The sequence below is a fragment of the Aedes aegypti genome, chromosome 1 (genome assembly GCF_002204515.2).
Source record: "Aedes aegypti strain LVP_AGWG chromosome 1, AaegL5.0 Primary Assembly, whole genome shotgun sequence".
Classification (NCBI taxonomy): domain Eukaryota; kingdom Metazoa; phylum Arthropoda; class Insecta; order Diptera; family Culicidae; genus Aedes; species Aedes aegypti.
The window spans coordinates 64,079,714-64,106,994 of record NC_035107.1 but is presented as its reverse complement, the minus strand read 5'-3'; the positions used below and the strand labels follow the sequence as shown (position 1 = coordinate 64,106,994).

General features: G+C 40.7%; 1 protein-coding gene across 1 annotated transcript; it reads right to left on the bottom strand.

Moving 5' to 3' along the window:
- Nucleotides 1-362: 362 nt before the first annotated feature.
- LOC5570756 (zinc finger protein 91) lies at nucleotides 363-27,142 on the bottom strand. The gene is made up of 5 exons (XM_021838086.1): nucleotides 26,912-27,142; nucleotides 26,027-26,143; nucleotides 25,217-25,967; nucleotides 632-1,708; nucleotides 363-575 (listed from the first exon to the last, which is right to left on the bottom strand). Exons 2-4 carry the CDS (start codon nucleotides 26,135-26,137, stop codon nucleotides 693-695), a joined length of 1,878 nt encoding a protein of 625 aa, XP_021693778.1. The 5' UTR covers nucleotides 26,138-26,143; nucleotides 26,912-27,142; the 3' UTR covers nucleotides 363-575; nucleotides 632-692.
- Nucleotides 27,143-27,281: the final 139 nt, after the last annotated feature.

Genomic DNA, 27,281 nt, shown 5'->3' with positions numbered 1-27,281 from the left:
GAACCCACGACCCTCAGCTTGGTCTTGCTGAATAGCTGCGCGTTTACCGCTACGGCTATCCGGGGCCCTGTGACGCTTCATATATTATTGGAAATCCAGAAAAAACGATGGACGTAGTGGACGTAAATTTTTGGGATGAAATTCCGCCCTCATTACACTCTCAGCTAATTCCATCAACAAACCCACACGCTAAAAAGTTACAAACTAATCAATGTGTTTCTCCGGTTACAGTCCTTATTTAGCATTGAGACCTTTCCATGCCACGGTAGCCCAGAGTCAAGTCTAGTGGAATGCCTAATTCGCTACAAGTTGTAGACAATAAAGGGCTATCTCTATCATTCTATTATACTTATTATTCTCGGTTACACGTATAAATGAGACTTTATAGCATTGATCTTTCTAAACGTACTTCAAGATGCAATCTGACCTTAACTGACAACATTTAAGGACGTGGTTCCATCTTGCGCTCGATTCATTTCATTACACGCAGATCACGTCTTTTTGCTTGAACTTGTCCACTGATGACCATTCGAGTTGAACATTTGCAAATGTTACGTGTTCGATGCCATTGGTTTCTAAAATTCAAATACTTTAAATAAATTAAAAATATATCGAAAAGACCAACACTTACCTTCAATCCAATCAAGTTTCTCATTTCTGATTCCATATCCGATACTTGTAGGAAAGTTGATTCACACATTCACGACCGCCGTCGTGGAGTTGTGACGCCGAACGTGACAGTTCAAGGTCGTCTGGTTCACAAACATCTTTGGGCAGTGAGGGCATTCGAAGGTCTTGGCCTCTTCCGGCACAAGGTGCGTTTCCATGTGGTTTTTCAGATTGGGCAGATCGGACATGACTTTGTCACACAGTTTGCATTGGAACTTGGACTGATCGAGATGGCGCGTGATGTGGCTGAGTAGTCTATTCTTCTGGACGAATTTTAAGCCACAGCAGTACACAGAGGCTTGTTTTTCGTGTGCGGCCATGGAATGTCTTTGCAAAGCCAGGAACGTGTCAAACTTCTCCTTGCACGTGTCGCACTCCAGGGTAATGTTCTTCGCAATAATCTCATCGCCATCACGTTTACTTATATTAGAACAAGTCGTACTAGCAGTGTCACTATCATCCGGAACTGTTTCTTCGTGGATTGTTGCGTGTATTGTTAAATTCTGTTCCGTCAGGAATGTACATTGGCACACTTGGCAAGTATAGACCTTTTTACTAGCCTTCGAATGCACGAATTGCGTGTGTCTGTTCAGCGCTGACCGATCCGGGTATATTTTGGAACATTCGAAACATTTGAACCGTTCCGGATTCAAATGGTACCGTATATGATCGTTGAACTTGTAGCTCACTAAAAACTTTCGCTTACAGCATATTATAAGCGAACGCTTTTGGTGCTGCATCAACGAGTGCTTCTGCAGCTCATAGAATGATGTAAATCGCTCCGAGCACGTGTCGCATGCCAGCTTCACATTGGTTGAAACATATTTTTGAATTTCAATTTTTTCCTCAGTGGTCAGTTTTGTGAGTCTTTTAAGTTTTGATCTTATTGGATCGAAATCAACTTTTTCATGCTGCGTAACGCTTGATTTTTTCGAATAATAAATCTCCTGCTCGGAGTCTTCCTCGCCGTCACTTTGCTCTTCGTCCACGATTTCGTATTTCATATCGTTATGTTTGTCTTCTGTGTTCGTCACGGCATCTGTGGTAGAAAATATTAATAAAAATAAATTAGTATACATCTGCAAAGCTTCAGTATTTCTTCGAGTGTTTTTACGGATATTTCTTCTGGAATACTTTCTATGATTCCTACAGATAATTAGAGGTTTTTTTTTTCATTGCCGTAGCTAGGATTTCTTTTTCTTGTGATTCATCTACGAACATTTCAGTCATTCAATAAGTGATTTTAAGAGATTTCTCTGAGAACTGCCACGGGGATTCTTCATGAATTATTTCCATACTTTTTCAGCACTTTCTCCAAGAACTTCTTTATAAAATTCATTGAATTCATCCTGGAATTCCCACAGATAATCATTCCTGAGATTGGTAGTTGTTGTGCAACAGATTTTTCTTCAGGCTTTCTGATCTTACCAGAAAATTTCTAGAAGAAATGCTTAAAACAATCTCTTGAAGAATTCCGCCAGTGAATGTTTTAGAATTTCTTTTCAACATTGCTCCAGGAAGATCCACTATTCCATATAAATACCAATTGTTAGTTTAATATATCATTCAGTTGTTCAGTAATATTTTGATTATGATTTTCTGGAATTACTGAGAATTTCTCCAAGAAATAGTACAAGAAATTCCTCCAGCAAGGCTATTTTTTACAAATCCTTCAGAGAGTTCACTCACCAACAGTTTTTCAACTTTGTATTTGAGGTTCTTCCTAAAATTTCTCTTCAGTTTCCTTCAGAAAATCTTTCAAAAAAGAAACATTAAATGATTCTTCCAGGTGTTTCTCTAAGGATTTCTCCTAATATTCCACAAGATTTTCATACGCAATTAAACAGGATACAATTGGAAAAATGTTTATGGCGATTGCTCAGAGAGGTTCTCACAGATCTATCCGCTATTTTTATTTGCACGAAATTTTCTAAGCTCCACGTATTTCTTATAAACTCTCTCCAAAATCCAAAATGACTTAAAATTTCTTCACAAATGCCTACCTAAGAAACAAAAATACAAATATTCTTTTACATTGTCTAGAGGAAAACGTTCAACTGTTCTTTCAAAACCCCTTCCACGAAAATACTCTAACATTTCCGAGCAACATTTCAGGGATTTCTTCAGAAAATTAGATTATTGTTTCCCCTAGTATGTCGTCCTAGGATTCTTCCGAAAAAAAAAACAATAAAGATGCATCAAAGTTTTTTGCAAATGTTTGGTTTCTTTTCCAGCAAAAAAAAAATGTCAACGGATTTATCAAGGATGCTGTTCATTCTTTAACTTCTCAACAAATTTCTCCTGTAATTCAATCAGGTTCAGATTTTGGAATTTACTCCATATTTTTTTTCCGAATATTGATCCCGGGATTCTTCCTTTCATTTTCATTTTGCAGCGTTTGGTGGGGCAATGAGAGCGTCAGTCCAAAGCCGGGGACAGGGATAGGTAATGGCCGTAATAGTCTATGCGGACCGCTTGAACACCATCAGAAAGGAGAGGAAGGGTTAGGGTAGGGTATAGGGAATTGGATAAGACTTGACACAATAATGCGATTAATGCTGCAAAATGTAAATGTGCTGATAGCAACTTAATTTGAGTTTTGAAATTTGATTTGCTTATTAAAATTTGAAATAGACTGGCAATTGTACAAGTTAGAAAGAATGAGCTGATCGTTTCTCATAAATTTTATAAACAACAAAATAATAACAATATGAGAGTGATACTGAGGGCTGCTCTTACGATGCTTTATGAGTTTTTGATAATGGATGAACATTGCTATGAAGAACGCAATTCAATCGATGATAACGACTTTACAAACTTTATCTGTTTTTATCATGTGCTGATATACAATTTTAATTGAGTGCACTAATTGACAGTACCGTAAAACGGGGTAACTTTGATAGTTTTTACGAAACTTCAATATTAATGCATGCTATTTCAAAGAACTACTGCTTATATTTTTAAAACAAGTACTGACATCCTTAGCTATCGATTTCACTTGATAGATTGCCAAAAGATTTATTCTGAATGGATATATTATTTTTCATATTATTTGTGATTCTGGAGTTAATAATGAAGAATTGTAACTTACTCTTGATGATAATACTTCTCTGTCCAGGATTATCACATTTTTAAGCATTCTTTTCGAAGCTATTCTGTCCAGTTATCCATGTAGGGAGCCGGATCCTATTCTTGGCACTTTTGATTCACTTCGGCAGTGGGGTTTTTTGAAAGCTACAAAGCTCATATTTGGTCACAACATGCGTCATACTGATGTGCTTCTTATTGCAAAGTTTCAGACAATTCGGACAACAAAAACCCCTCGTGCCAAAGTGAATCATGGAAGTGCCCAAGTGGTTCTGCACCCTACTGCTAACAATCCTGAAATTATTCTTATTGTGCATGCTCGTGCATTATATTAGTAATGATCATAATCATGCAACAGATAAGAAGATGAGAAAGAGAGAATATAGGGACAGTGATTAGTAATTAGTTGATTATGTAATTTTGTTAGAGAATTAAACAACATTCTGATTCCGTTGGAGTGGCATTCGGATTTGAGTGCTGATCAGGGTTGCAATTATGCCAGATTAATCTGGCACTGCAACACTTTTTATCAAGGAAAAGACTAAAAGACAAACTACTCATTTTGCAAGACTTTTCCAAATTCAGCCAGACTTTACAGACCGTCGCACAGCCATTTTCGTTTACGCGCTGTTCAAAACAATAGTTTGATTCAAGCCTGTTTTGCAAAACAATGAAGCTTTTGGAGCAACCGTTGTTGAGTAATGAGTGGTGTACAGCGGGCATTCGCTGGTGGGATCACAACTGGCGAATCCAATCAGTTAGTTGCAACAACTATTAGTTGGTGAATATACTCCACACTCACGCATATATGGAGACTTCAATGCGATGGCTCTCAGACGTCAAAGTTTATTTGACTTCCACTTTTGACATTCGAGTGCTTTTGATTTGGATTTTTTTCTAACCAGTGAACACCCAACCATGGACCGATGCACGAGTTCACTATCTGACTTTTGAGCGGTGCCGTGTTAGTTATGGTATCATGGCAACGAGTGAATTCGGCACCGCTCAAACGTGCATGGACCAATTGAGTTATTTTATGTAGCGGAGCCCCAATGATCAAATCACCATTGTATTTGGTTCTGCTTTGGACATTTAAAGGTCTTGAAAATTTCTGAAATCATCATTTTGTAATGTTCAGTTTTCTTGAAAATAACTCAGCCGAATTCATGATTTTTTAAAAGAAACTCCTTAAAACCTGCCATTGTCTAGCACATATTTTATTTTTTTTTTTTTTTTTGATAAATTGAGTAAACAAAACATGGTGGCCAAAAAAATTGTATATAGGGAATGTCGATCCCCAAGGAATTTCGGAATATTTTCAAAACCATGTAACCAATGATCAAAATCGATACAGATTTCAAAAATATAAGAGTTTGTTTTAGAACTGGTGAAAAAAATGGTTCAAAACTATCGATAAGCAAAGAAATCATGCGATTTAATTTTTTTTGACAAAAAAATGATGCTGCCATTGAAGGGTTATCCTTGTGACTTTGATTGCTATGCGATGGTATTTTAGCATTTAAATCTCATTTTCCTAAACACTTCTGTCCATTGACAAATTGTCGGAAGTAGTTTAAACTGTGTCCAGCTTATTCTTATTTATAGAGTTGAAATATAATTTTAAAAACAGACTATGGCATGACGAAACCTTCTCACGGATTCATCGTTTTGGCTTTAATTTTCTACAATCGTAAGAATCAAAGTGCATAAAGTGCGAAGTAATAAATACCGAAGCTGAAATATAAGAATGTTTTTCAATACAGCCCTATGCATTTAAAAAAGGCCAATTTTTGTATGATGTATATATTTTTGGTTCCTGTCGATATTTGGATCTAGTAGCATGCCTGCACAAAGGTGTCTGCCAGATTTTGCAAGACTTTTTATTTTGAACTCGCCAGACATTTCCCAAAATCTACTGGCAACCCTGGTGCTGATGAGTGTTCACTGAATGGCAATCCACACCACGGAATGATTCAGTGAGTGGGAATCCGCTCACTCAGTTCAATGCATTCGGCGAATGGATGCTTAATGCTTTCACTCGTGCCTCGCAGATACAAGTGTATTGATATTCACTTCTCTTCGTGTTCCTTCCGATTCTTGCTTTTACACAATCGATTTTGACGCTTTCATGCTACACTCCACCCAGTACAATTCAGCTATCACTGAATGTTCGGTAGCAGCAGATTTTTTGCTATTTTTTATCGGTGGCGTTCGGGTGAGTGAGTGAATTTTCCCATGCTTGATTACTAGTTTCAGAGATATAATTGGAAAATTTTCTAAAGTATTGTCAAAAAAAAAATTTCTCTAAAATATTCAATTTTTTACATTTTGATCAATTTCTCAACTATTTTTAATCCAATTTTTTCGTCGATTGAAAGCTCTGACATCATTCACAATCATATTGCAATCGAATTATAAATTACAGAGTTAAAAATCCCTGTCCTTTGGTTCAGAAAGGGGTATGGGCGCGTTCTGCCAACTCGGTCGAGGCAGATTTCTTGTGTGAACAAGTTACAACATGAACGTTCTAAAGTGCCAGAATGAAGTGTTGTGCTTGTGGGGAGCACTTGAAGATTGGAGGGAAGGTCATTACTTCGCGTTCGTGCTTTACTCCTGCTTATCTTAAAAGTTATATACAATAACCGACCCTGAGTTTAACTATCTAAATTAACAGTTGCAAATATAATATTCGTTCTGAGCTCACTAACATGTCATCGCGTTAATTTTATCATAATGATCTTTTATCTACATCCGTCGAATCATTCTGAATGGCCGTTGTGAGAATATCACCAAGAACTTCTCACATGCAATAAAGCTGAATTGTCCTACATTGAAACATTGAGGTTTTCGCTTTTTTGGATTCATTTTTTGTTGTTCGTCATCAGTATTGTTGAGATGTCCTCAATGCCGCACATGGCGTACAGTGATCATTGCCATGGAGTTTCTCGTAAGCTGCATGGGGATTGTTATCATGGGAATCCAAAGAGCGAATTTTGTATGATTTCATTGTAGGCCAATACAGCAATAAAACATGTAACAATCACTAACATTTCTTCTCTCTTTATCCTTGTTTTCATATCTAACCCGCCATTACAACGAGGAAAAATCCATCGGAGAGGAAAGACATGGCAGCGTATTGGCCGAGAAAAGTTAAGTATCATGTTTTTGTAAATATTCTTATTACTGATTGCAAGGTGAATCAGATTAACTAATTTTTTAACTAATAACAAACTTGTTCCACAGAGCTATTTACAAAACACCACCCAAAATCCCTCCTTTCCCATATCCTTAGGCAAAACACTTCACTACCGCTATATGTATGACTGATTCATGTTCTTTTGACCTTGCCTCATTCATACGTGTATTGGAAGTCAAGAGTAGAAGCAAAACTTAAAGAACCTTCTGGTCAAAGATGTTGCGTTGCCTACTTCCCAAACTCCAAAACCCCCCGATGTATTATGGACGGTGTGAGTTTTCAAACTTATGCTGGAGACTTGGCCCCTGACCCCCTTGTACATCAATAAAATAAAATAAAATAAAATAAAATAAAATAAAATAAAATAAAATAAAAAAATGCCTACCTAAGAAACAAAAATACAAGTATTCTTTTACATTGTCTAGAGGAAAACGTTCAACTGTTCTTTCAAAACCCCTTCCACGAAAATACTCAAACATTTCCAAGCAACATTTCAGGGATTTCTTCAGAAAATTAGATTATTGTTTCCCCTAGTATGACGTCCTAGGATTCTTCCGAAAAAAAAAAACAATAAAGATGCATCAAAGTTTTTTGCAAATGTTTGGTTTCTTTTCCAGCAAAAAGGGATAGGTAATGGCCGTAATAGTCTATGCGGACCGCTTGAACACCATCAGAAAGGAGAGGAAGGGTTAGGGTAGGGTATAGGGAATTGGATAAGACTTGACACAATGATGCGATTAATGCTGCAAAATGTAAATGTGCTGATAGCAACTTAATTTGAGTTTTGAAATTTGATTTGCTTATTAAAATTTGAAATAGACTGGCAATTGTACAAGTTAGAAAGAATGAGCTGATCGTTTCTCATAAATTTTATAAACAACAAAATAATAACAATATGAGAGTGATACTGAGGGCTGCTCTTACGATGCTTTATGAGTTTTTGATAATGGATGAACATTACTATGAAGAACGCAATTCAATCGATGATGACGACTTTACAAACTTTATCTGTTTTTATCATGTGCTGATATACAATTTTAATTGAGTGCACTAATTGACAGTACCGTAAAACGGGGTAACTTTGATAGTTTTTACGAAACTTCAATATTTATGCATGCTATTTCAAAGAATTACTGCTTATATTTTTAAAACAAGAACTGACATCCTAGCTATCGATTTCACTTGATAGATTGCCAAAAGATTTATTCTGAATGGATGTATTATTTTTCATATAATCGAAAGTCAGTTTTCTGTTTTGGGGTAACATTGATAATGGAGTATAAACCGAACAAAATTGAATGAATTACGGAACATTTATAGGGCGTTGCATACCTCTAGGCATTTAACGCTATATGGAAATTTCTGACTTAGATTACAAAAATGGTCCCAGTTTGTAAAAATGGTTTTCGCTAAGAGATTTGAGACCAATTCATGTTCTACTATAACTAGGCTGTCAAGGATAAGTGACGAACTCATTATGACTTCATCAAATCTCGATTACTTTTCAAATCGACGTAAGTAACTTCCATACGGTTTTGAGAAAATTAATTCAGAAGAATCACAACCTGTCTTCTAAAACTTTTTTAAAATGAATCCCGTTTTTAACATTTTTTCGACGTGTACATTGCTTAAATTTTGCATACAATGAGCTCGCGTCAAAAAACTATGGAGTTCCTATTATTTCACACAAGAATTCTATGACAAAATTATAAGCCGTTTTATTCAGTTACTTGCGACGTTTTTCTACCAGTGTAAAATCGACTCAAGTAGTGTTTTGTTTTGATTCGTGGTTAAGTCACTTTGTCTCTCCATACAGCGGGGCGGCGGAAGTAGTGGTTAGGTTGCGAAAGTTGGAAATCTTACTTTCGTCGTTTTGTAAATCCGGAAATTAAACGTTCCGAAAGTGAAAAATCGAGTTGGTTCAGAGCGAAACGCGTAGAATTTCGTCTGCGAAACACGTAGGATCGATAAAGTAAGTTTGTATACTTTTTTGACTTGAGGCTGTATGAATAAGTTTTCGAGAAATAGTGATCGTAGAACAGATTGTTTGTAAGCGTTGCAAAAATGCTGAAATCTTGCAATTTTTTAATATTTGCATATAAATCCTCAAATGCACTTGATTCTAACGATACTAATGTCATACTAATACTCTTTACTTTTATATTCGTTTAGCTTAACTGATTAACTGAAACTTCGTTATTTTGTTTAATATGTTGTGAGTCTCGAACTAGCAAAGTTACCCGCATTATCAAAGTTACCCCGTTTTACGGTACTGATTTATATAAAGATGTTTGATTTTATTAGTTCATTTGTTTGTGTGATTCTGGAGTTAATAATGAAGAATTGTAACTTACTCTTGATGATAATACTTCTCTGTCCAGGATTATCATATTTTTAAGCATTCTTTTCGAAGCTATTCTGTCCAGTTATCCATGTACTGCTAACAATCTTGAAATTATTCTTATTGTGCATGCTCGTGCATTATATTAGTAATGATCATAATCATGCAACAGATAAGAAGATGAGAAAGAGAGAATATAGGGACAGTGATTAGTAATTAGTTGATTATGTAATTTTGTTAGAGAATTAAACAACGTAACAGTACTGATGAGTAGCTTCAAAAGAATGATTTCATAGCATAGCTGAGCCTTTCGGATCGTAAGACCGATGTATAAAAATAATTTGTTTCGAAATTGTCCGCGTGGTCTTCTAGTGCCCCTGTTTGATAAGAATCAGTCAAAGACATACACACCGAATGCTCGCCATGACCCTATGACCAACATTTGTACATGTATAGGCTTAGTTGATGTTTTTTTTTTTCATGCAACTAGGAGCTTAAAAATCTTCATAGACTGGCCTGTATATGTTCATGCTCATGCCAGTGTAATTGTTGGCGCGGTGTGGGATCCACAAAGTGCTTTCCCCACTAAAAACACTCTCCTAGGTTTAATACCATAACCCTTCGGAACCACCTTCCGGTATTACTTCGGAGGGGAGGCTAACGTGCTGAGCGCACCTCTTTAATTTGTTAGTACCTATTTTCGCCCATTGGCGACCCGTCAATTTGTTAATACCTACATGCAACATTCTGAGCCCTTCGGCTCCAGTTTGTACACTACTCTGCACTCATTCAGAGCGCGTACTCACACAGTTACGACGACCTTCTCCTTTTTTTTGTTCAACTGGTAGGATGCCGAGGTCGGTCCAACGATTCCGGTTGAGCATAACTTCCGGTTCGTAGGCGCCTCGACTACCCATTACCACCCAGACAACCAGAAATCGCATGAAAGTTCACGTTAAGACTCGTTTATTCATACTAATTACATCAAACCCGCATAACAATGTGGATAAACTCGTCAGTTTGATGAGTTTCCTCGCATAAAACACTTCTTTTCTGAGTTCATTTATACATTTTGTTTCGTCTCGTACACTCGTACAAAGTAAGTCGCATCAATCCGTAGCAGCTGTCAAATCAACATTTATTATCATAAGTTAAGTCGCATAAGATCACAGGTTGATTCGGTAGAATATTTATACACTCGCATTGTATGTTATTATTCATCACATAATATATGAACGCATATCGCCTCCACTTTTGTACGTAGAAGGCCTTTTCGCGTCATCTTATAAGTGAAATTTTGCACATATAAAGCCTCCAGGTGATTTCGTTATACGTACATTTTGGTTGTCTGGGCAGCGTTCCGACGTACTCTACTCGACTAGTCCCCGACGGTGGACCTAGTCTACACCGACGAAGAATTCCCCGGCGGTGAAAATTCTCCCGAGACCGATTCTTCTTTTTCTACGTTTCGAGCCGACCGGAAGGGTGCCGAAGTCAGTCCAGCGATTCCGGTGAAGCCTATCGTCCGGTACACTGGTGCTCCTGCGACCCGGGACCGGTGCAACGCCGCGTCTACTCAGCTAATCCCCGGCGGTGGATCTTGCCTACTCCGTCAGAGAGTTCCCCGGCAAAGGAATATCTCCCAAAACCGAGCAGCCATTCTTCCTTTTCATGCGTTCACTCTAGCTAGCAGATCGTTGGTCGCTACGCCACTTCCACTGAAGCTCGGACATTATTCTTGACACCGTGCTATCGACAGCGTTCCAGATGCCTTCTTCTCGGCACATCTCTTCGACAACGTTATCGACAGTGACTCCTTGCATGTCCCTCCTCACTTCTTCGAACCTAGGACATTCGAAGACTACATGCTCCGGTGTTTCCTCCACATTCTCGCACTCCGGGCAACAAGGTGAAGAAGCATGTCCGAACCGATGCAGATACTTCCGGAAACAGCCGTGTCCGGACAGGAACTGCGTCAGATGGAAGTTAACTTCTCCATGCTTCCTATTAACCCACAGTGATACATTTGGGATTAGACGGTAAGTCCACCTTCCCTTCTCCGCGTTGTTCCACTCTTGTTGCCACTTAGCCAACGAGTCCGTTCTGACGATCCTTCTCACATTTCTGGTGCCTCTTCGCTCATAACACTCCACGTCCTCGGCCAGGGTGATGCAGATGGGCATCATGCCAGCGATAACGCATACTGCCTCCGATGAAATCCTATAGGCGCGCGCTACTCGTATGGCCATGAGTCGGAATGTGCTGTTCAACATCCTCCGATTACGCTTGGTTTTTACCGCTGCGGTCCAGACTGGGACTCCATACCTGAGAATAGAGACCGCTACACTCGCTAGGAGACGCCTTTTACTACTTCTCGGTCCTCCGACGTTCGGCATGATCCTCGCTATCGTGTTGACCGCCTTCGACGCCTTTTCGCAGGCGTAGTCCACGTGAGCGTTGAAGTTTAGACCATCACCCCCAGATGCTTCAAAGCACGTTTTGATGAAATGTCTTGTCTACCGATGTTGATTTCAACCCTCTGAACAGCTTTGAGGTTGCTAACCAGCACTAGCTCCGTCTTATGATGAGCCAGCTGCAGTTTTGCTCCAGTCATCCACGCTTCAACCGTGTCAATCGCTTCCGTCGTCAGCATTTTGACCTCATCCAACGTCTCGCCAGTCACCGTTAGAACGACATCATCTGCGAATCCAACGATTTCCACTCCGTTAGGTAGCTCCAGCATTAATACTCCATCGTACATCGCGTTCCAAAGCGTTGGACCAAGGATTGAGCCTTGTGGCACTCCTGCCGTGATCCTGATCGACTTTTGACCCAACTCCGTTTCATATACCAGGACTCTGTTTTGGAAATAGCTTTTAGCATACTGCACAAGTAGTCAGGAGCTCGCATTCTATGCAGTGCTAAGGCTATAGCCTCCCAGCTGGCGCTGTTGAAAGCATTTTTGACGTCAATCGTCACTACGGCGCAGAACCGATTGCCTCTCCTCTTCTGTTTGGATGCCTTCTCCGCATTCTGCACAACTGTCCGGATTGCATCCACCGTCGAGACCCCTTTCCGGAATCCGAATTGTCTCTTCGATAAGCCACTCTCGCTCTCTGTGCATTGTGTCAGCCTGTTAAGGATGATCCTTTCCAGGAGCTTACCAAGTGTGTCCAGCAAACATATAGGTCTATACGATGCTGGGTCCCCTGGGGGCTTCCCTGGTTTTGGCACCAACACCAGCTTCTGAACCTTCCAACTGTCTGGGAAACAGCCTTCATTCAAGAGATTCTGCAGCGTCGTCCTGAACAAATCCGGGAACGCCAATATCGCGGTTTTTAGTGCTACATTGGGGATCCCATCCGGACCAGGAGCTTTCTTCACCTTCAGACCCTTCGCCACTGCTAGTAGCTCTTCATTAGAGATTCGCACACCTCCGGGTTCTTCTTCCTCGTCTTCGTATGGCGTAGGCGGCCACACTGTTGGGTCATGATGCGGAAACAGACCTTCCACGATAATCCTCAACTTGTCTGGACATGTTTCGACTGGTGTCGCCGGACCCTTAAACTTCGCCATCACAATACGGTAGGCGTTGCCCCAAGGGTTTTCTTCGGCTTCTCGACATAGCTTCTTTTAACAGCTGGACTTGCTCCGCTTAATCTCTTGTTTGAAAGCAGCTCTAGCTTCACGGAAAGCGATTCTCCGTTACTCTCTCTACTTCGGTTCTTGCTCTCTGGACGCGTCTTCTGGCTCGGAAGCATGCAGCACGGAGGGTACTAAGCGTCTCATTCCACCTGTACGCTGGGCGCCTTCGGTTCCTACGTTCAGGCTTAGTTGATGTGGCTTTTCTAATAGGTAATTCTGTCACTCATTGATTGTCTTCAAAACCTTGTCAAGTATAGAAAATTGATTTTATATTATTTATTACTATAGTGAAGCTACATTATACTTATTAAGAATTAGGTATTATTTTATGTTTGTATTTCTATTGATATTCTCAAGGCCAGAATTCCCAGTGTGTGAAGAATATTACAGTACTAGAACACCATAGAAGATCGCTAAACATTACCTAATCATGGAACGGCTTTTTGCTCTATTATTTTAAGTAAGGTATCGTGGGGCAAGTGGGTAATGGATTTCGCATAGTTGGGATTCTTCAAATTCTAGAGACCTTAAATTAAAACAAATGAGATCGTGTATATTTTTTAGCTTGACTCCTACCAAATATAAGTAGTATACTGAAATTGATTTTTATGTAAAATCGCAGAAAAAAGTATAGAAAAAGTTTTTGAAAAACGTCTACTTACTTTTCATTTGTTCCACAGGTGGGGCAAGTGAAAAGTTTATCGTTTCGAACAATAAATTCAAAAACTAACAGTTACATTCACGATTTTGTTGAGGTTAAGCGGAAAACGAGGGAAACGGGGGCTCAGTAGAAAGAATAAACACGTGTGGACGCCAGTACGCTTTAGACAAGAATGAATTTATTCACGTTCGGTTACTGTTCATGTAAGTAGCAATGTTGCCAGATTGGCTTTCTTTCAGATGTTGCCAGTCGAACCGGTCGGTTCAACACTCCTCCTCAACGTTGAATGATTTGATGCCGATCGCCTCACGAAGCTGCCGCAGTTTTACAGCTTGCAACGGTTTAATTAGTAGATCCGCTTCCATTTGCTCGGTTGGACAATAAATCAATTGTACGATTCCATCTCGAACCATATCTTTGATGAAATTATATTTCGTGTCAATATGCTTTGCTTTGCGTTCTGTTCGGTCTCCTCGGGTCAACGCAATGCAGCTTTGGTTGTCTTCGTGGACTGGGATCGGGAAAACCAGCTGCTCACCGATGTCCGTCATTAATTTCTGAATCCACTTTATCTCCTGCAGGCACTCAGCAAGGGCTACATATTCAGCCTCGGTACTTGATAAGGCGACGCACTTCTGTTTATGGCATCCCCATCCGATGAGCCCGTTGCCGAACTTAAACACGAAGCCAGAGTTTGACTTGCGATCGCTGGTGTCTCCAGCCCAATCGGCGTCTACGAAACACTCAAGTTCCTGTGCATCGCATCCTAGGCACAGTACCTTGTCCAGTGTACCTTTGAGGTACCGTAGAACCCGCTTGGCCTCATTCCAATCGGCCTCGGATGGCGCCTTGACTCTTCTTCCCAAAATAGACGTAGCGATTGAAATATCGGGCCTGGTGGTCACGGCGACGTATAACAAAGCCCCAATTAGACTTTGATACGCTGTCGGCGAGCTCAACTGCCGGCTACTCTCCTCCTTTTGTTTTAAGAAGCCGGGATCCATCGGGTATTTGGATGGTTTTGCATCCTGCATGCCAACCCGATCCAAAACTCGTTCTAAATACGCTTGCTGGTCAATGCAGTACCGCCCATCATCGTAGCGAATGCGAATGCCAAGAAAAAATCGTAGATTTCCCATGACGCTGATCGTGAAGTTTTGTTTGAGTACTTGGACGATTTCCGCAAACTCCTCTTCCGTGTAACAGATAACAATCACGTCGTCAACATAGATAAGCACGAATATGGACTTACCCGACTTCTGGCGAATATAAAGACACGGATCCGCCTTCGATTGGTAAAATCCCATGCGTTTCAGAACTTCGTCGATCTTCATATTCCATACACGGGCTGCCTGTTTTAGCCCGTAAATACTGCGTCTTAAACGGCACACTTCATTGGGATTACCGCTCTCATAGCCCGGGGGTTGACGCATGAAGATCTCCTCCTGCAGCTTACCGTGGAGATACGCAGTTTTGATGTCCACGTGTTTCGTCAGCATCTTCCGCTTGCTTGCTATAACCAGCATCGTCCGAAATGTAATCTGCTTTACTACGGGAGCAAAAACCAGATCGTAATCTGTCCCATATTTTTGGCAGAAGCCCTGCGCCACAAGGCGCGCCTTGAATCGGACGAGATCGCCATTCTCGTCTGCCTTGCACTTATAGATCCATTTCGAACCAATAGCCTTCCGATGTGCAGGTAGCTCGACGATTTCCCAGGTTGCGTTTTCACGATGAGATTGTATTTCTTCGGCCATTGCCAATTTCCATTCCACACTCTGCGGACAGGACACAGCTTCTTTATACGACCTTGGTTCAACAAAAGCTTGCTTGACCAGATTCACTCCTCCTGAATATCTAACCGGTGGAACACCAGCTGTTGCACGTTGCGAACGACGTGGGGTTGGTTCCTCGTTCACGGCTTCCGGTTCTCCATCGTCATCATCGTTCCACAGTCCGCGAAGCCAGTCATTGTCATTATCGTGCCAAAAACCTCGCGGCCAATCGTCATCTTCGTCGTCCCAGCCATAGAAATCACCTTCAGAAAGTGTGTCATCCGCTACCTGTAGCTCCTGTGGCCCGTTTGCTTGCTTCGCAGTGCTATCGAGAGACCACTCGACTTCTTCGCTGACTTCCAAGTTGTCTTCCAGCTTGCAATAACCAGGAAGTTCATTCTTGGATCCGTCATCCAGTTCAAGAAAACGGACATCCCGGCTAATTTGAATTTCTCCCGTTTTCGTGTTTAGCATCCTATAGGCCTTATGCTCGGCGGAGTAGCCAACGAATCTCATTTTCACCGACTTCACGTCCAATTTCTTTCGCTTCGCCGCATCCAAACAGCCGCAGGTAGTTCAGATCTGGTTTTCTGCCGAACCAAATTTCGTAAGGCGTACGATCTACTGCTGCCGAAGGCAAACGGTTTTGCAAGTAGCAAGCGGTGTTAACCGCCTTCGCCCAAAACCGCTTGTGCATGCCTGCGTCCAAAAGCATACACCGGCCCATCTCACTTAAGGACCGGTTCTTCCGCTCCGAAACCCCGTTCTGCTGGGGTGAATATGCCGCAGTAAATTCCGCTTTTATCCCTTCGTTCGCATAAAATTGACGCAGCGTCTTGCTGGAAAACTCTCCGCCCTGATCGGTTCGAATTACTCGCGGTTTGCGGCTGACCAATCTCACGTACTCGCGAATTTTGTCCTCAACCTCCGATTTCTTTTTTAGGAAATAGACGAAGGTATAACGACTATGATCGTCAATCAAAGTCAAGTAATAGCGGCACCCTCCTGGCGTTGTTTCCTCCATGGGCCCGCACACGTCACTGTGGATTATATCCAACACTTGAGTCGAAGTCTTTTCAGCAACTTGTGGAAATGACGGCCGAGCCATTTTGCTCTTGCTGGAAAACTCTCCGCCCTGGTCGGTTCGAATTACTCGCGGTTTGCGGCTCGACCAATCTCACGTACTCGCGAATTTTGTCCTCAACCTCCGATTTCTTTTTTAGGAAATAGACGAAGGTATAACGACTATGATCGTCAATCAAAGTCAAGTAATAGCGGCACCCTCCTGGCGTTGTTTCCTCCATGGGCCCGCACACGTCACTGTGGATTATATCCAACACTTGAGTCGAAGTCTTTTCAGCAACTTGTGGAAATGACGGCCGAGCCATTTTCCCTTCGATGCAGCACTCGCAGGTCCAGCGGATGCCACAGTCGACGACATTTAGTCCTGTCACCAAATCTTTTCGCTGAATTTCGCCGAGGACTTCTGGGTTTCTGTGCCCAAGACGGCGGTGCCAAATGTGTTGACATTTTTTCGTATGCTTCTTAGATTCCGATTTCATCACTCGATCCTCCGCCACTTGCAACCAGTACATAGGGTGCCGGTGCCAATGGTTGTAATGTACCAGTAGATTGGACTATGGAATAAAATGTACATTTTTTGATAAAAACGACATGTGCTATTTTTGGTGGATAGATAGCCTCTAGTTTAGTCGATTTGCGAAATTTCAGCTTTTTATTTCATCAAAAAGTCATATAAATAATTAAGTTTACGCAAAAAATTTGCTCCCTTAGTTGCCGTCGTGTTCCAGTAGTGGATCAACGGATGGAAGCAGTTTTTAAAATGGATGTATAAAAATGAAGAAAAGTCCCAGAGATGTTCCTAATGCTTCATTCGAAAGATATTAGTTGCTGTTCGAAGGGAAAAATGTTAAACCTGTGTAAAAATATGCCTTTTTGTTTAAAATTCCTTGTATAATTCCCAAACGTCTACTACTGGAGCACTAGCGCAACTACTGGAACACGTGTACCAATAGTGGCTCAAGCGATTTTAAGTTAAAAAATTAGTTTTATCACTCTTTTTATATTTTTCCCATATAGTAGAGGTTGAAATCTTTCTGTTGACGGCAAAAGATCTCTGCTAAGGCTTTTCGTTATTTTGTTATGATTTTTTATAGCTTAGGTAGTCCACTAATGGCACCGGCACCCTATCATTCACTTTATCGGCGACCGCAACTACCGTGTTTTCGTAAACGAGTTTGCAACTGGTGTTGTCAAATACCGCACGGACACCTTTTGACGCGAGTTTGCCGATCGAAATCATACTGCCTTCTAGCGTGGGCACATACAGTACACCCCGTAGTGTAAGTTCGATTGTCTCTCCACTGTCATTAACGCACTTGATAAGACAATCACCGACGCCTTCTACCCGATTTTCGTTGCCGTCCGCGACGGTGACACTCGATCGCGAAACGTTTTCAATCGTCGTAAACGCATCTCTGTCATTACACATATGCGAAGTGGCACCCGAGTCCACTAGCCACGAACGAGAAACACGACTGTCATGCCGACGAACCATGTACGTGAACGATCTCTGATCGTTTTCGCGCACTTGCTTCACTTTTTCTTCTTGCTTCTGCTTATTCTTCTTCTTCTTTTTATCGTCGCTGTCTCCGGTGCACTTGCGACTCAGGAACTCCTTGCATTCACGCTTTTTATGCCCGAATTTGCCGCAGAAGAAACAGGCACCAGCCGGCTCCGTTTCATGTTTCGCCTTCAATACGTGCTCCTCCTGGGCTTTACCGCCGTAAAGCTTTTCGCTTTCATCGATGAGTTTTGCACGCACCAGTTCCATCGTCAAGTCCTGGTCTGAACGACTCTCTAGAGCGGTGGTAAGAGCGTCGAAAGCTTTTGGTAGGCTTCGCAAAATCATGGCGACCTGCATGTTTGCGGAAAGCTTTTCGCCAGAATTCTCCAACCGAGAATAAAGCTCCTCCATACCGTACAGAAATTCTTCCATATTCTCACCTTCGCGGTAATTCGTACTGCAAATCTCTTTGAGCAACGAAACTTTTCCAGTGAGAGTAGCTTTATGGTGATGAGATTTGAGCGCATCCCATGTGCCTTTTGCCGTGCTTTTCGACATGATGAGGTTATGTTGGTTATCTTCCACCAACAAAGCGATGGTGGCTCGCGCTTTTGAATCACCCTCCGTCCACTCCGGAGTTACCGGTGCCGGCGCGACACCCGGGTCAATGTATCTCCACGTACCTTCCCTCATCATCAGCATCTGAACCTTGAAAGCCCATGACCGATAGTTTCGGTTATTCAGCCGAATTACGCCCACCTTCGAAAAATCCATTTTTTGCTCACACGAATGTTTTCCGAACGAAACACTTTCGATACCGCAAAAAAAACTATTTCGCCGCCACTCCGCGTACTTTCTCGAACAAAGTCTTCCTTTTTTCACACCGAAAAACACTTTTCCGAATCGCGTCGCGTACTTCTTAACTATTACTGGCCCCAATGCTGAGCACATAACCTGTTGAGGTTAAGCGGAAAACGAGGGAAACGGGGGCTCAGTAGAAAGAATAAACACGTGTGGACGCCAGTACGCTTTAGACAAGAATGAATTTATTCACGTTCGGTTACTGTTCATGTAAGTAGCAATGTTGCCAGATTGGCTTTCTTTCAGATGTTGCCAGTCGAACCGGTCGGTTCAACAGATTTCTATTACCCTTAACATCTGATCAGGCGTCCCAATGAACAATAACATAAGTAACATGTAAACAAAGAAAATGTTATTCTTGTTACTTGAATTTTCTTCTGTTTAGTTATGTTTGTTGAAATGATTCGACAACATTATAACTGCAACATTACCAATGTTAGTTCTTACATCATGGGACAGCATTTGCATTTCTGTTCTGTAGAATTTCCACCGCTCGTTATTTGCTTTTAAGAAAATCGGATATGACGTCGGATAACTCTTCAAGAGAAATCAAACGGAATCTTTCAATAAAGTATTTAGAAACTTTTTTATGTGGATACACCTATATCCCATTTGTTATGTTTTGAATTAGCTTTACATAGACATTTCACAAGATTTCCGTGCGTTCTTTTATATTGGAATTTTTCAATCAACGTCCTCCTTTTGATCGGCTGTCCGAAGTAAACATATTAAATCGTAATATTTGGCCACCTTTCTTAAGGAAGTTCCATGATTTGGCCATGATAATAGCATTTAACGCTTTGAGTATAGTGTTTCTTGAATTATCAGCCCGTTCTGTTGTTCTATGATAATTGTAAACCTTGTATAATTATGGCTACCTAAAGAGCAAACACAAATTCAATCTCTAATAAGGAACTTTTCACTTGCCCCACGTGATTAGAAAATTGAAGGTTTTTTAATTTAGTTATTTTTAGAGCTACGTCGAATTCATTCTAAAACTTTTTCTATTTCAGTTTAAAACTGTCAGAGGGGACAACTTAAAAATGGTACAGAAAATTATTTTCCTCAACTTTTTTCCACTGAAAATATTAAAATAAGATTGCACGCCGCCAACTTGTTACGGAGTGATAGTTGACAGGTTAACAATATTTCGCTCTATTATGTAATAATGGCTGAAAAATCTCAGAAATCTCTTACATATCGTAATGTTCTCAATGGCCTCAAAGGGTTACGCATGAGTTTAAAACGGTAATTCACATATTCAGTAAAATATACCAATTATTTTCACTTACCCCATTTACCCACTTGCCCCGCGGTACCTTAATCGAAATGCAATAGGATATATGCATCGCCTGATTTACTGCTCAGCGCATAGTGTTTCTGTATATAGTAACACTCCCTTGATTTTTAAGATACCATCGAGTCAGATAGGTTTCAAGGTACAGAATTCATATTTTTAAATATTTGATGTTTTAATTTTTTTTATAGTTGTTTTGGTGTCGCAGTAAAAAAAAATCACCTCAAAAAGAGTTGTCAAGCTACATTCGAAAATTTTAATGAAAGACATCAATCTTCAGCTCATCAGGATCGTCGCATAGAATTGCGAGAGATATTGTTATAAAAACTACTTAACGGATGCATCTACATAAAGTTCTCTCTGTTAGAAAACCCTTGATCTGCACTAAATAATTTTGCAGACGACAGCAATCTTATAGCATATCAAGATCTAGGGATAAAAAAATGTTGGAAAAAAGTTTCCTAGCGGATGGATTCCCAGTCAGATTGTCTACCGCCAGATAGCCCATATTCAGATGAACAGCTTTGCCAAACACACCAACCTTCTAACTAATAAGGATTTTAGGATGTATCCATACTATTGAAGAAAATTTATCACTACCACCAGCTAGCAGATAAATTCTAAATTAGATAGCCCTCAATCTACTGAACAACTTTGCCGAAGACATCAATCTTCTAGCTGGTAAGAATCTTGATGTAGAGAAGATTGAAGATTTATTTCAAAACGCGCCACCTAGTTTATAAATTTCCAATCAGATTCTTCACCGTCATATAGCTCTTGCTCTGCTGAACAACTTTGCCGAAGATGCTACACTCAAAAAAATCCAAACGTCGTTGCTACGTGAAAAATCGCGTAGATCATTCCAAATTCATTTTGCCTTCACTTCACCTGACTAAGATAAAGATCACTAAGCCATTCATAACCATCAAATAGTGAATCGGTAATTGTTACTGAGGTTACCTATCACACTTACGTGAAATTCACGTAGGTGCCTAAGTACATTTTGACATCTGCATACTGTACGTACATTCGGTGTTGAGCGCAAATCCTAAGATGGCGCCCGCTTGATTTTTGCAAGAACTTCAGAAGCTGCTGAACTTTAAACCCTGTGTTAGATTGATTTTAAGGTAAATATGCTTTGAATACCGAAGAACCCCTGCGTTACTTCATATTTTACACCTGATTTATAACCTCTATCAATTATAGCACGCGAAAGTTCCAACAAAACAAAACATACTCACAACATTTGGGAAACAAGATTCACAATGCTCAGATTGAATATAAAAATATCACAATCTTTTAGATTTGTTTACATTTTCCAATTGGGAATTAGTTTTCTTCCAAAGCCTATTAGAGATAAGGTTGGTCTATATTCTAGTTAATTTAATGCAAAACCATCTAGGTCCTATTGAAACGCTTCGTAAAGGCTACCGGAAAATCCACGTAGCTCTTACTTGTAGCGCCGGTGGAATGGACGAAGATCAAAAGTTCATGCGTTCATTCTGGGCTACCTATGATTAACGTAAGAGCTACGTGAAAAGTGCGATGGAAAAAACCACGTATGTTTTCACGTAACAATGAAGTTTGGATTATTTTGAGTGTAGCTTTCTAGCTGATAAGGATCTTGAGATATTGACAATGGATCATTGAAGGTAGTTTTTGCAAGTGCTCACCACATCAAAACAAAGGCGCCACTGTATATGGGATTTAACATTAGCTGTGTTCAACGAGCTGATCGAACTTGGTTGCAACCACTTGCGAGTCAGCTTTTGGTGTTCATTGAGCCACTCCAACCTACTTCGAGTCGCTCGGGTTTGTGTTCATTGAGCCGAGTCCAACCAACTCCGAGTCGCTCGAAACAGGTTGGAAGCTAGAGTCCGAGCTAGTTCAACCAGCTCGCAGTAGCTCGTGTTTTTGACGTTTAAAAACGTAAACATTGAGAAAAAAAGCAAAATTCCGAAGCGATACGGATTGTTAAGTGCGCGAATTTTTTTTTCACGTGGAATTCCGGTAAATTAGTAAAAAGAGTAAAAAGAGCGTTCATTGAGAAAGCAGCTTGGAGTTGCTCGAAGTAGCTTTGACAGTTATTTGTTGACAAAAAATACGAGCTAGTACAACCAACCCCGAGCAAGTTCGATCAAAGTCATTGAACACAGCTATTGTGACAGCATTGCTGTTCTGTCAAACACATAAGGCTACGGTGGCGCTATCTGTGCTTTCCACACGGAGAAAACGAAGTACTCAAAAATAAGTTTTTTTATACTCAAAATTGATCCCTTAGGCATCTTGGGGTAATGATCGATGACAAGCTGAGCTTCGCTAGCCACGTTGAATATGCCTGTAAAAGGGCATCTACGGCTATAGCGGCGCTTTCGAGGATGATGTCTAACAGCTCTGCTGTAATTGCCAGCAAACGCAAGCTGCTGGCAAGCGTGGCGCTATCCATACTAAGGTATGGAGGACCAATCTGGTCAAAAGCGCTTAGAACGAACAGATACCTAAAGCGGTTGGAAAGCACGTACAGGATAATGTGCTTAAGAGTAGCAAGTGCATACCGGACGGTATCTAAAGAGGCCGTGTGCATCATAGCCGGGATGACGCCCATCGGGCTCATCATCAAGGAAGATGTTCAATGCTTCAACCAAAGGGGTACCAGAGGAGTCCGCGACACGTGTAAAGAGGAAACGCTCAGAAGCTGGCAGCAGGAATGGGATAACTCCACTAAGGGTAGATGGACCCATCGACTAATACCAAATGTGTCAGATTGGTATGGTAGAAGCCATGGGGAAGTGAACTTCCACCTGACGCAGTTTCTGTCAGGACATGGTTGCTATAGACAGTACCTGCATAGGTTCGGGCACTCAGAATCTCCTGCGTGCCCCAATTGTGCTGGTGTAGAGGAAACAGCGGAGCATGTCGTGTTCGATTGCCCCCGTTTCATTGTTGTGAGAGGTCGCATGCTCACTACATGCGGAGGGGACACGTCCCCCGACAATATTATAGAGAGAATGTGTGCGGATGCCGAGTGCTGGAATGCAGTAACTACGGCTGTCACTCACATTATGTTAGAATTGCAGCGTCTATGGCGCGCCGACCAAGAGTTGGCTGCAGAGGATTAGCCCTGCCGAGGCTGGTCCCTTGTAACATTGTTTAGGTCGGCTAGGAGAGGCAGTTTGCCTAGGCTACTTCTGCTACACGTGTTGTGCTATATGCACTGGTCCCTTCCCGAAGAAATACCGTAAGGTGGTTCCGGGGAGATGAGGGTCTGAGTCCAAGGGTCATGTCGATGCACTGTTCACCACTTGAGCAATTCTAAATGAATTGCTCATGCACAGTGCATAGGCTGGTTTTAGCGGGTCGTCGTTGGTGCGTCATCCCCGCATTCCCTGAGTTATCTTCTCAGGGGATCTGTTTGCAGATTTCCCCCTTGTAAAAAACAAAAAAAAAATACTCAAAATTGGGTAAAGACAGTCGAACTGGATAATTGAGTGATTTTCATTCTGCCAAATACGTACATTAAACTCAATCTTTGAGTAGTTTAGTGAAAACCCAAATTTGAGTTAAAAAAAACTTATTCAATTGATTGCGCTTCCTAATCATAAAATTTATTTGTTTTAGTTTTATTCAAAAAAGTAATAAAAAAAACCTAGATTACTCATGCATATTACTGCAGGTGTTCAACGTATTTAAAACTGGCCCAAAATTTCATTCTAAACGATATATCATACAAGCGTATTTAAATTGATCATTAATTTTCAAACACTTCAAAAACAGTTAGTTGAGTAGAAATAACTCAACGTGTGGCATTGAGACTGCGTTCTTGCCGTTGAGTAGTTTAAACTCAATTTTGGATGAAAAAGTAAGCCAGCCATTTTGAAATGTCAACGCTGATCATTCTGGAACCGTCATCGTCTGCATACGGCATAAAACAGTAGAAAAATAATGTTTCTTTAAAAAAAAATCCCAAAAATGGTGAAATAATTGTTTTTGAGGTAGTGGATTCCGGAAGCTGGGCAGGAAATGTAATGAATTAATTAAAGGTAAAGTCCATCAAAGAGTTCGGTGCGCCGAAAAAAAATAAAATTATCCCTTTCTCTTTCAGGAGTTTGAGTTGTTTGCCATTCCTGCCACCCACCATGAATGATGGAAAAACGAGAAGGCCGTTCCGACTGTTGTTGCTGCCGTTCCAGCCACTCAACCACCATCAGCAAATGTTTCCGGATTAAGATTGGTGTTTTCTTCCGATCCTGTTTGCAGCGGTCTGATGTTCGTAGGCGTTCTCGGTGAACGGTTGCCGGAACCGACAACTGCAACTGATTACAGTGAATGTGATTGATTTAATTGTGAAGAGTAAATTAAAATGTGATTATGATGTCAACAAATAAAATAAAATATATTGTTAAATTCTGTTCTCTTTCATTTATTACAAAACTATGGCTATACATAGTACATTTTGCTAATTTTTTGTTTGAATTTTGCTTCCATTATTAAACTACCTATTTTTGAGTTTTTTCACCCGAGGTAGCATTGGGTAAAAACTACCAATTGATATGATTTAATGCAACTACTCAAATTTGAGTACTAGGCCACTTACTCAAATTTGGGGTAACGCACGAACGTGACGAGTTGGGTCAAATGAACTCAAATTTGAGTACTTCGTTTTCTCCGTGCATAGCGGCCGTTTTGGTTATTTTAATGATCCATTGAAAAAAACCGCCAGATAGCTTTTGATCTGCTAAACAACTTTGCCGAAGACAAGCACCTTCTAGCTTGTAAAGGTCTTGAGATACAGATGAGCTCTCCGTGGAAAATTTCTTGATCAGTTCGGTGAAGAAATTTCTTTTCTTTTCTTGAGCTGAAAAGCATACTTACCTTTATGCTGAAAACTTGATCGATTGGTCACTTGCTAGCGGTTACCAATCGACCTAATTTTCAGCGTGAATGGCTTTCTGGTTTTTCAGATGTGTGCTCTTGAAAATTTGAGCTGTTTCATGTTTCTTAGCAATTCATAACTAAGGCGCGACTGTAATTCATTTCTATTTTGTCATTAACTTATTAAAGGTATTTTACAAAAGATATTGTTTAAATACTACTCACCCGAACTTGTTCCATTGTCCACATTTTCAGTTTCCACTAAACTAGATCTATCTGCTGCTTTCTGCTGGTTCGAACTTTTCGTCCCACAAGCTCGAGTGTGTCTTCCCAGTAGCCCCCGATTGCCAAACTGCCTGGAACACCGAGGGCACTTGAACTGGTTCGGATCCATATGGAACCGGATATGGTCCACGAATCGATAGCTATCCGAGAACTTGAGACAGCAGCAGAGCACGAACGCTTTCTTGGCGTGTTCCATCATGGAATGCCGTTGCAAACCGTCGAAGGTTGGGCACTGTTGCGAACAGGTATCACACTCTAGGGTCAAATTTTGCGACACCCACTCCTGTACCGCATTCAAATCTTCGCTTCCCAATCTCACTCGACGCAAAGGTCCTCTGCTCTTACGCCGCACATTTGCGCGTTGCTCTTTGCTCTTATCTTTGCCGGCAGGCTCTTTATTGTCCTGGGCTTCCATGACTTCAACTAACTGTGCAGAAGAATCATCCGAAACGACTTCTATCTGCAGATCTTCACATTTGATCAAACCGGTCTCCGCATCGGTTGCATGGTCTTCCGCTACGCCGCATTCGTCCATTTGTTCAGGAGGATTGAGTTCAAATCCTTGAAGAAGTTCCAGAAGTTTCTCCTGCTTGGGAAAGTGCAGTTCTCTCACTTCACAGTAGAACCGGTGGAAATCTTCAATCTTCTGCCAACATGGATGGCAAATGTAACTGTGGAGGTATTGTTCTTCCTGTGGAGAAATTTTGTTACTGAAATTCAGAATCCCTAAATCATGGACCATTTACTTACAGCAAACCAAAAGTGCTTGCACAGTGCATTTTGGATGTCCTTCCTGGCATCGACTGCGAGCGGCTGATCATTGCCATCGCCAGGTTTGGCGCACGTTAGACAATCAGGCATGACTATCTGCAGGATAGGGATAGAAAATACATACATTGTTACCATATTATTTCTTACTTATCGCTCTCTGTAACAATCATGATCCGAAACAAATCATGAGAGTCCGTTAATCATCTCCTGCTACAGCACTGATCTGATTGTAAGAACGAATTCTGCAATGCCTGATTAGAACCCTTATGCATTACACTTAGGTCATTATACTTAGATCCAACAGTTCAATAACTATTGATTTATATAAATTGACGCTTATATTGAGCTGTTCGGTAATCCAATCCGCATGGTTATTAAATTAATTAACTCATTACGCGTGGTAAAGATGGATACCCAATAAGTTATAGGGTCACCAAGTGGCTCGGTCTAGCTTAGTTGGTAAAGCGCTCGTCTAGCACACAAGAGTCCTGGGTTCAAATCCCAGCCGAGCACGTGGATTTTTTTTTTCATAATTTCACCCATAATTTGTCCATCTTTACCACGCGTAATAAGTTAATTAATTTATTGATTTATAATCAAAACTTTTTTACGATTTCGACAAACTTAGATGATTTTTTACAACTTTTGTTCAAGCAAATTTTGTTCAGTGTATTTATCCCATCCAAAACATTGAAAATAGTCGTGGGCGGAAATGAGTTAAATCAGCACCGAAGAAGCTGGAAATTTCATGTAACGCGATTCTTATCGTAAGAAGGGTAAAAAAGATATGAAACATTGGATTTTTCAAAGTTTTTTGAATTTTGAATCTCTTCAATGTACAGGTATCAAAGTTTGAAAACTTACCCTAGATCACATATAACACCAAACGAAAATTTAATGTTGTTCATTATCTGATTAAATTCTACGAATTTACGATAACACTATCACTGGTTCTTGTTTCAAATAAACCATATTATTGGACTGAGGCAACTGAAGAAAGATCTGAATGTAGATTTTTTAGTATTAAACATTAGAAAATTCAATCAAGTTTCGCTTTGCTGCTGACAAATTTCTACTAAATCAGGATTGACATGTACATCGCATGTAAATAAATAAGCAGTGATGCCAAGCAGGTGAATTTCCAATTAGAACGTGAAGCCAAAACAAACGAATGATCTCATTTCGACCATTCAGAAACGTTACAAAAGCATTTCTAATAAGTTAAACAATGTTT

Coding starts and splice junctions, on each gene's coding strand:
- LOC5570756 (XM_021838086.1), bottom strand. CDS start 26,137: ATGCCTGATTGTCTAACGTGCGCCAAACCTGGCGATGGCAATGATCAG. Junction 25,968..26,026: donor GCAAGCACTTTTGGTTTGCT/GTAAGTAAATGG, acceptor ATTTCTCCACAG/GAAGAACAATACCTCCACAG. Junction 1,709..25,216: donor GGACAATGGAACAAGTTCGG/GTGAGTAGTATT, acceptor TTTCTACCACAG/ATGCCGTGACGAACACAGAA.